The 9,935-nt window shown below is 51.5% G+C and overlaps 2 protein-coding genes across 2 annotated transcripts; one reads left to right on the plus strand and one right to left on the minus strand.

The window, feature by feature from the left end:
• Positions 1-539: 539 nt before the first annotated feature.
• PUNSTDRAFT_138116 (uncharacterized protein) lies at positions 540-961 on the plus strand (the record flags this gene model as incomplete). The annotated part of the gene is made up of 2 exons (XM_007387788.1): positions 540-790; positions 874-961. 2 exons carry the CDS (start codon positions 540-542, stop codon positions 959-961), a joined length of 339 nt encoding a protein of 112 aa, XP_007387850.1.
• A 7,638-nt stretch (positions 962-8,599) lies between these two features.
• On the minus strand, positions 8,600-9,298 carry PUNSTDRAFT_138117 (uncharacterized protein; the record flags this gene model as incomplete). Its single annotated transcript, XM_007387789.1, has 1 exon — positions 8,600-9,298. The coding sequence occupies one exon, from the start codon at positions 9,296-9,298 to the stop codon at positions 8,600-8,602; it is 699 nt and encodes a 232-aa protein (XP_007387851.1).
• Positions 9,299-9,935: the final 637 nt, after the last annotated feature.

Consider the following 9,935-nt stretch of genomic DNA (forward strand, 5'->3'; position numbering starts at 1 on the left):
GCTCATGGTGTGGACAACAACAGCTACAGATGGCCTTGCAAATAGCGTTGGGGAACAGGATTGATTGAGTCCTTGAATGTTGGCATGGGTTTCATTCTTGGCACTGATATCATGGTCGAGTAGGGATAGCGAGGCGGCCAATGGATTGATGACCCCATGAATGGCGGTCCAAAGTTCATTGTACCCCAAAGGGATGGTTTCTTCAAGGATGGCAGAACTGTCGCAAACACTGTCGTCATAGCGAGGAAGTTGGTCAACAAAGCACCAGTGCCAGACCGTGAAAGGGCTGCCAGCTGAAGGTGGGGGGATCTGATCAATCCAGAACTCCAACAGGTGGCATTCGTCCAATGCAATATTGTACCAAATTCCGCCAATGAAGACCTGAGGATTGTCAACACGGCCGTGAGAGTGCAACTCGAGATTGTACCTGTGAGCTCGCTGGCGGGAAAGCCTGATTGTGGGAGACACCTACAGACAAGCTGTTATCTAAGTCTGCCTTGACTTGATGTCTAATTTTCAGATCCTCTAGATCTTCCACGATGAGGGTTCCTGGCGACAAGGGAAAATATCATGAACACAACCCTGACGATTCCAGCGAGGATGAGGACGATGAAGGGCACATCGAGGATGAGGATGACAAACTCTGGTCCCAATGCAAGCCGCTGCCCAATTGGGTGTTGATAAATCTGACTGCACTTGTCCTCGCGGGCAAAGTGGTGGTATCCTCTTCACCTCCAAAACAGCCCAGAGATGACTCTTCTGCGATGTCCCCTCGAGCATCCAGATCCGAGTGTGCAGTCTCTTGTACTTGAGAGGGGGACGTGACAGACCTGCCTCTGCCATACAATCTCATTTCGCTGGGAACACCCTTAGTAAACCACCTGTCCATGCCCAGGCCTGCCGAAGTTCCTCAAGCGATCACGACTACCAATCTGCTGCCAGCATGGGCAGCCACTTCTAAGGTACAGGGAAGTACTTGGCGATGAGGAACACCCGGTGGCCCCCCCGGTTGTCCGTCAGACCCTGGCCCTTCACCTAGCTTCAACGCATCCTGTGGCAAGCGAGGAAGGGGATATGTTGTCGCTTGGAGTGATCCCAGTTCTGCTGCGCCCACCCGTGCATTTCTCAAAGATTGGTGCACCGATGAGTCTGGCTTGCTCGATCAATTCCTTACCAATATCATATCAGGTCATCTGCTGGGGTGCTGCACTTGTCCACCCCCGGCAGCACTGTCCGCCGGGTCCATCGTGGGTGTCACTGTCATTATGCCTACTATGTCATTTACCACAGTCCCGATGTCAGTGTCGTCAACTCTTGGTGCGCAGTCCCCTCCTCCAGCTTTCCAGCCTGACCCATCTTGGTAGGGAGGCATGTTATCATATGGTGGAGAATATGAGTCGCGCTCGCTATAAAGGTTTCGATAGCCTCCGTGAAGCACAAGAGGACTGGACCAGGGCATTTGGTAGCTTCATTGAGGGTGTGATGGCCAACTGTTCCCGGAGGTCGAGTTGGTGTGAAGCGAGATTGTTCTTCTATGGTCAATGCAATGAGCCTTCCTGTGGTCATTAGTATACATTAAAACATGATAGCTATATTATCACCTCATTGCGATGCAGCAGAGTGACAACTTGTTAATCCTCCGCATCATGGTGCAAGGCTCACAGCAAGGTCACTAATTAGCGGTGGTACAAGGTCGTTGCGGAAGCACCACTGAATCAGACCTGCCTCATGATTCAGAGCTGACAGGGATTACGACTCGTTCAATATGGGGCAGACCAGTTGGCCTCAATGGAATGTATCTGCAAATGGAATACATCTTGGCCTGCTACGGCTGCAGGAGAACCTTGACTATCTGCAGATACATTCTGATACACCCAGACAACGCACACCCTCAGAACCTCAGCTCAATCCGACAAAAAAGAGGCAAAGGGCATGGATAAAATACAAAGTATATATACATGGACACACACAACTTTTATGTTTGACCAGAACCAAGTGAAGAATCGGGAGGAGATACAGGATGCCCGCTGCAAATCCACGTCACATCATCGCGGAAGCTATCAACTAGTCTCGCCTGAGCCTCCACATTAGAGATACTGTCAGGGCACGGCTCCCACACTTGCCTCATGTCTCATTGTTCTCCTTTCTGCTTCCGCTTCTATCCCATTTTGTTCATTTCCCCTAATACTTCTGTCTCCCTATTCGGTCACGCTCTCCCGCGCCCTCCTAGGCTTCCCGCGCCCTCCTTTTGGCATCTCCCCTATTTTGTTCCATCGCTCGGCGCTCCTAGGGCCTCCGCACCCCGCGCGGCCTTCCTAGGCCACTCCACTGGTCACGTGTCGGGCACCCGAGGACCCTCCCCTGCTCTCATTGGACCATCTTTTGTTGCGCTGATGGATTACTCATCTACTATATAGTCGCCTGTTGCACCAGGGAGCAACCCAGACTTGTTCTCTCAGTTGCCTCCCTGCCTTGTGCGACAGGTATGTGTACTTCTCCTCATATCTTCGTATATATACTCAGTTGCCTCCCTGCCTTGTGCGACAGCGTCTCCACCGCCGTCCCGGGGGATCCGCGCCGCTCCTAGGAGCTCCAGCGCGTACTCTGACAGATACTATGTCCTCCCGGTTGGTGGAGACATCTATTGAACTCCGGACTGTCCTCAGCCTGTTGAGTGTACCCTCTCTTGTTGGCTACAGCAAGAAGTGCATCCTTCAAAGTGCTTATGAGCCACCAACAGGCAAAATTTTCCAGTATGCAGAGCTCGCGACCGACAGGGCCTAGTTCACCGAGTGAGATGTGGTCCAAGTTCTGCCTGTCATTGCGGTACACAACGAGTGGCACGTAGTGCCATATGGGTTCAGGCGACGCATATTGACCCTCTGAGCTGGGCTCTACAGATGGAAGGGAACGGCCATGGATGCTTATGTGGAACAGAACATCTGCCAGGATAGTCAAACACTGCCCTAAAAGGGTGCATGGGATGAACCGAAACCAAATCGCCGATCCGTCCACTTCAATTCCTACTGCACCACCGCATGGCACCTCCTAACAGCCTGCCAAACCGGGTCTTTCGGAGATATGAGCGTACGGGCGGTCGCCTTCACGAACCCGAGCATGTCGACAAAGCGGATGAGCATGGGTCCATGTTCATGCTCCTTGCCTGGAGCATAGTAGCAAATTTCTAACAATAGACTGCCGCAGATGTTATTGTCAGACGAGAAAAGGATAATGTGGCATGGCGACTTTACATTTGATTGGCGACATTGCCTCTGCCCTTTTGCAGTTTGCATATGACTTTACTCCGATGGTCGTCGATTACTTTGACTGGATCTGCTTTGCGCAGACTCTGTCGTGAGGCCTTGGAGTGGACTTTGCCTGATCCTGATGGTGCCAGGGAAGGACCATCGACTGCCATTGCGGAGGGTTTTGGCAGTCATAGATGTCATCCAGATGATGAGGACAGATCAACACATCAGGGGCGTACCTCTCGATGGGATTAGAGGTCTTGGGGAAACCAAGGCGGATACCGAGAGTGTGCACAACCTCCTCCAGGTTGTTCAGCAAGGCATGAAGACGTGGGCGATCGACACAGATCTCTTTTCCGAAAGGGCCCAACGTGCGCAGATCAAGCGTACAACGAGCAGGCCAACCACCAACGCCAGGAGGTTCAGATAGGGCCCGAGGAATGTAATGCGCTGCGGGAAACGTTTTACCATCCAGATCTTGAGCGTAATCATCTGTAAAAAATCCCATGACTATACAGCACTACATAGTCCAATATAGCATACATAGTTCCATAGCAATGTCAATTTGTGTAGGTGCTATGGAGCTGCCTGCAGTTGCTATAGAGGTACCTGCCAGTGCTATAAAGTGCTATGGGTGCTATAGATCACACTGCAATGGCTATATAGCACAGTGCCAATGCTATGGGCACTACAGATACTATGGCAATTTGGTAGTCATCATATGCTCAGTAGATGCTATGATTAATCAGACAAGAAACTAAAATACTCAGAAACTAAAATACTTCAATAATGTTTGATTTTGAAAACAAATATTTGGATTGCATAATTTTCTACAAAATTACACCAGTGCTACCAGCCAGCTTACGTAAGCATCTCACACAAACATAACCCTACATAGGTAGAGTCAGAGGTGAGGATGGAGGTGGAGGCGGAGGCGAGTTGATCAACGAGCCCCGCGCAGCTCGTCGAGGGGGGTGGGAGGTGAGGCCAAGCCTGACCACGTTGGCAGCTTGGGCTCGGGGCTGGTCAAAGGCCGGCACGGGGTGGGGGGGCCAACACCAAGCCCAACCGCGCTGGTCGGAGGCGGGTGCGGGGGACGGGATGCGACACCAAGCCCGATTGCGTTGGCAGCTCGGGCTCAGGGCTGGTCAAAGGCAGGCGCAGGATGGGGTGGGAGCCGTGCCAGGCTCGTCGACAAGGGAGGCGGCGGGGTCGTGGCTTGTTGAGGGTGGGGAGGGCGGGGGCAGGGGCGTGGACTGACTTGTGTTGACGGGCTGTGGCCACGTCAAACATGGGTCATGTGACCATTGGTTGGTGGCAACGTGTGCCGCGGTAACATTGGTCACATGACCACCGGTCCAAACCCAAATGGATCCTAGTATACTGTGTTATAGTTAATGTTCATATATAAGCTTATATGATACTATACACTGATACTTCACTGTACAGGCTGAATATTACCCCAGAACTAATGAAGATCATAACATAGTGTGAGTTGGAAAGTCTGCTGTAGTTTCTATATAAGTATGTACCAAAACTATGTGTGCTATATAGACATATATCCAAAGCTATGGGTGCTATATGGACGTCACTATGAGCTATGCATTGCTATATAGCTGGTGTATTAAGCTATAAATTGCTATGCAGCACCCCATAGTGACCGTCATAGTCTCCATAGCACCCTATAGCGACTGTTATGGTCTACATAGCGCTCTATAGCAGCTAGCTGATCACTCTATAGTGCACATAGAGCTACTATAGCAACAATAGTTCAAAGGGGCAGCTATATAAATTTGGGTTTTTTCAGATCAAGTTCGTCTTAGCTTTGCCATCGCAGCTAGCTGATCACTCCATAGTGCACATGAGCTACTATAGCAACAATAGTTCAAAGGGGCAGCTATATAGATTTGGGTTTTTTCAGATGATTGTGTCTGGTCAGCTGTGAGCCTAATTCCTGTCCTCGCTTGTACCGCTCGGCGTGCTTCGGCGGTTTCTTCTGGTGGGCATCTCCCAAGGGTCTGGAGGTTTTTGTGATAGTCCCTGGCTGTTTTTGCCATCTTCATTGAGTTGGTGATGAACTCTGGTTCTCTTAGGTGTCTGAACTTGGGGTTTCGGAGCTTCGTGAGTGTATCTCTCAGGTGTCTGTCTTTGTTCACCGCGGACCAGTATTTGGATACTACTTTTCCTTTTATCTGGTTGTGTGCTGCTGAGTTCATGCGGGTCTTCGTGTGTTTTTCCTGCCTCTTGTCTGCTATTTTTTTTTTAATATGGTGCACATAGTGGCGCGTTCTCCTTCATCTGTTTCTGTGTCGTTTAACATTTTCTCGAGCTCCTCCTCGAGGGATACTATATCTTGGTCTATTCTTGGGATCATTTTGCATTGTAAGTCCCGCGTACTTCTTTCTAGATCCTTTTTGAATTCTGCCAGTAGTGTTTGGGGGTTCCACATCAGGGATCTGCATTTAGCGCGCATGCACTGTTAATGTCTTTTTGGAGTTCCTTTGCTCGTTCTCTCAGTGTCTTGATTAATGTGTCATTCTTTAGCATGTGGGTGGGCATCGCCCATCTGCCTTTCCCAATGTAGGGTTTACTCATGTCGGTCAGTTTCACCAAGACCATTTTGTGGTCAGTTTCTATGGCACTGGGCTGTTCTATTTGCCATCCGTCGCATCCCCAGAGGGTGTCCTCCATTGCGTAGATTCAGTCGATTTGTGAGTGTGAGCTTACCACATTCTGAGTGTAGCTGTATGCGAGTTTGCCCTCGTGGTCTATCCTCCAGCCGTCGTGCATATTCATTTTTGCTTTTAGGGTGCGAAAGGATTCCGTGGCTTTGCCCTGGTCCTTGTACATCAGCAGCCTGTCTAGTTTGTCCTCCACTATATTGAAGTCTGCCATCATGAAGTTGGGTTTTGGGAGCTTCTCCCATCTCCACTTTCGTTAGATGTTACGCCAGAAGTCGGAGTTCTGCTGCTCGTCGTTTGGTGCATACACTCCTAGGATTCTGAGTTCTCTGTCCTGGTGCCATGGTATCTTTAGCAGCAGTACTCTTCCTGGCAGTATGTCTGTTACTTCTGCACCTTCTGCATTCGTTAGTTCTCGGTCCAGCACAAATGCTAGGCCTCTTGCGGCGGTCGGTGCGTCTTCGTCTTCGGAATTCATGATTTGCAGTCTTTTGCTGAAAACTGACTCTATCTGTCCTTCCAGTTCGTGTGTTAGGTGTGTCTCCTGTAGGAGGAGTATTCCGATTCAGCTGTCCCATACAAGTTGGTTTATTTGGAACCATTTGTTGTAGGGTCAGTCCGTGCTTAGGTTGGTCGTGTCACCTCTGCCTCTCATGTTCAGGCTCGCTATTTGACTGTCGCTATAGTGTTTTTGCAACACTTAGGTTGTCCTGGGATCTTGCCCGGTTTGGGCATTTCTTCCGGTTCCCACATTGCGTCTTCGTCAATTTCGAAGGTGCAGTCGTCCCAGGGGTGGTCGTCCCCATCTTTGTCAAGGGCTCCATCTTCATCTTGCGGCGGGGAGCGATCACAACTGGTCATCTCCGATCTCACTTCATCTCCATCCATCTTGCTTGTCGGGCTTTCGTTCGCCCTCCCTCGTTGGCCTAGAGGGCTTCCAGTTGCCCTCGGTTCTCACATATCTGTCTGTGGTGTCCGAACCTTGTAAGCTCCACCACAGGGCGGGGGTTTTGTTTTGTTTATACTGTGCACCTCCTGCCTGTGCACAGCAGACCGTGCTCTTGTCCCAAGGCCGTCTCCCAGTCCTGGGCAACAGTCTGCGCTAACTCTGGATGTATTAGGTGTGCTATTCATGGGTTGTGTGGTTTTGAGGTGTGGTTGTGTTCTCATCTTTTGGTTCGCTGGCTTAGGCCACGGTAGCCTTCGAACTTCCCATCCTTACTTGGTGGTTCAGATTGCCCGTTATGGCTCATGGCATGTATTAATGCTCTCCCCTGCCTTATCGGGCGTGCCACATGGTTAAGCGTGGGGTGTGCTCCCGTTCGGTCAGTCTTGGTATTTTGCACATCTCGGGGACGTTGCTCACGGGAGAGGGCCTCTTGGTCTCTCCCCGTCTCTTATTCTCATGCAGCGGTGTGATCGTCTCTCTCCTTCACTTTTTATTGCATCAGGGGTGTCATGTGGGGCTCTGGGTGCCGCTAACTGTGTCTACACTATATAGGCTCCGCCCACTCCGCGTTGAGGCCCACCGGGACATCTTGATTGAAGAGGCCTTTGGCCCGTGCTACAAGCCAGCGCCACCATGGTATGCCTAGGTTTCTTTCCTCCGATCTTGGGATGGTGAGTAGTGTGGTCGCATAGATTGACTGTTTGCCCTCAGCAATTGTGGGGGGATTTGAGTGGGTGCAGATGTTGGTGATGCTCCAGGTACCCATCCCGGTCACGCAGAAGGTAATGTAGTCATTTATTTGGTCGATTTCCAGGGTTCCCCATGCCACCGCCCCCAGGTTGTTGTAGAGCTGTACTTTGGCCCCGTTCCAGGTAGGGGGTGCGGGTTGTCGGGTGTCAATTGGTAAGCTTGCCAGTGACCATCGCATCTGCCCGCCATAATTCTTGTCCCTCTAATTAGGGTGTATTCGGCTTTGAAGGGGGTTGCCATGCTTTGGGGGTTTCTGGGGGGGCTGGGAGGTGAGGTTGACATGTCTAAGTCGCTCATTTGGTTCAGCGTACCGGTTTAAAGAGAGTGTGGGGTTGTTTTGGGAGGGTCGACATTCCCCGCCTATATTTTATAGTGTCCCTCCCTGCTTTGATTCACATGGCCACTAACCGAGGGTCGAGGCAGGATGTGGTTTGATTGCAGATATCAAATTGTGGCCCTTTGTATTTAAGGGGATTCAGTCCTAAGTGACATAACACTTATCGCTGTTTACTTATGTTTCATAGTTTGTTTCGCCTGGGGTCATAGCTGACGCGTGGGTGGCTGTGTTTGCCTTTTCCGGGTGTGCGTGTCATGTGTCTGTTTTGCTCCGCATCCATTTGGCGTCTCGCCTGTGCGACTGGGTTATCGATTCGGGGTGTTCATAGGTAATATCTTTTTATCGCGGTCTACAGTGGTCGTTTACGGTAGTTATGTACATTCTGGGGGCGGGTGGGCCCCGGCGACGCGCCACGGGTATACTCTAGTTACCTCCTCTGCTTCTTCCACCTCTATTCCTTCCTCCTCTGTTGTTGCCACGGTTCTTATTGCCGCTGCCGCCGTTGCAGGGTTGGGAGGCATTGGAGGGTTTGATGGCGATGACTATTCCCTGTCTGGGCTGGGCTTTTGGGGCTGTTTTATCAGTGTCCATCCAGTTTGCGAGTGTTTGGAACTCGCAGGTGGACCTCTGGTGGTCAATTCCTGAGCAGTAAGTGCATCACATCATGCCGGCGTCGGTTCTGGTGCCCCATTTTGTTGTAGTCAATGCCTCGCAGCAGGGAGACCCAGTTCGTGTGGAGGTCATTGTGCATGGGGCAGTTGACGTAGAGGTTCCAACGTCTTTCGTAGCCGTCAGCGTCGTTGTCTCCTTGGGGTATGCGCAGAGGCCAGATGTGGACGGAGTCCAGGGTCGTCTTTGCAAGGACGTCAATACCCTCCTGGTCGTGGATGTCGTTCTCTGCTGCGCCGACCGTAATCATGTTCACGACACCAGGGTCGGTCTTCAGGACGTCGATGATGACGTTGCGGAGGACATGCCAGAAGTTGTCTTGGCATGTTAGAGCCTGGATTGATACCGCGAAAGTGGGGGTTGGTACTGGATTCGGGAGGACGAAGAATGTCCCGACTTTTGATGACCATATGGATTGGGAGCGGAGTGTGTGTGCCACATTGCGGTTGAGGCCGGTGACCATATAGAAGGGCTCGACGTGGGTGTTGTTCAACGCTGGTTGGTTGACAAGGATATCCCGCAGCGTCTCTTCATCTGGAGGGCCGAACCGCTCCTGGGCTGAGGGGCACAGGTATTTGAGCATGGCGAGGAGGTACTCAGCGCAGACATCCGGGTTGGCGAACTTGGCTGGGCGAGGGGGGTATATGATCACAGATGTTTCCATGTCTTGTTCGCCCCACGCGTCTCACTGTGCCGGCTTTGTGTTCAGGAAGATATCCTGCCACTTGCAGGTTTGGACTATAAGGAATTGGCCGTTTGCGGGCTTGGCGTAGATCCCTTCAATTTTGAGTAGGGTTGGGGGAGGTGGTTCCATGGCACCTTGGTCACCCCCTAGACATGGGTATATTATGTGTAACTCTATCAGCAACGTGTTTGACATTATATAGCCTGTTGTGCTTGGTCGAGCCAATATGTCGCTGCGCACTTGGGAGCACCGCAATCCCAGCAGCATGTGAGAGGCCGGTGCTACCATATTGCACCTCCCATCGCAATAAAATACGGCTGGATTGGCGTTTTGTGCTACTTCGTCCTCGTAAAGTGGCCGCCCACCCTCATGTATGCAGTACCCATGATGCAGAGCCTACATACGGATTCTGGGATGCACCGGCAGCGGTCCCGTCGTTAGTTGCGGCCCCAGGCGCCCTACCTGGCCTCCGCCGTATTACCCTCTTTGCTCGGTTGCCCTCACATTTGAGCGGTATCCCCCGCCTCCAGTACCATCGAAACGTCTCATCGTTGATACCGGCCCTAGGAGAGGAACGTCAGAATCACGCATTGTACGCAATCGTAGGATCTGGATG

The sequence above is a fragment of the Punctularia strigosozonata genome, assembly GCF_000264995.1.
Source record: "Punctularia strigosozonata HHB-11173 SS5 unplaced genomic scaffold PUNSTscaffold_15, whole genome shotgun sequence".
Taxonomy (NCBI): domain Eukaryota; kingdom Fungi; phylum Basidiomycota; class Agaricomycetes; order Corticiales; family Punctulariaceae; genus Punctularia; species Punctularia strigosozonata.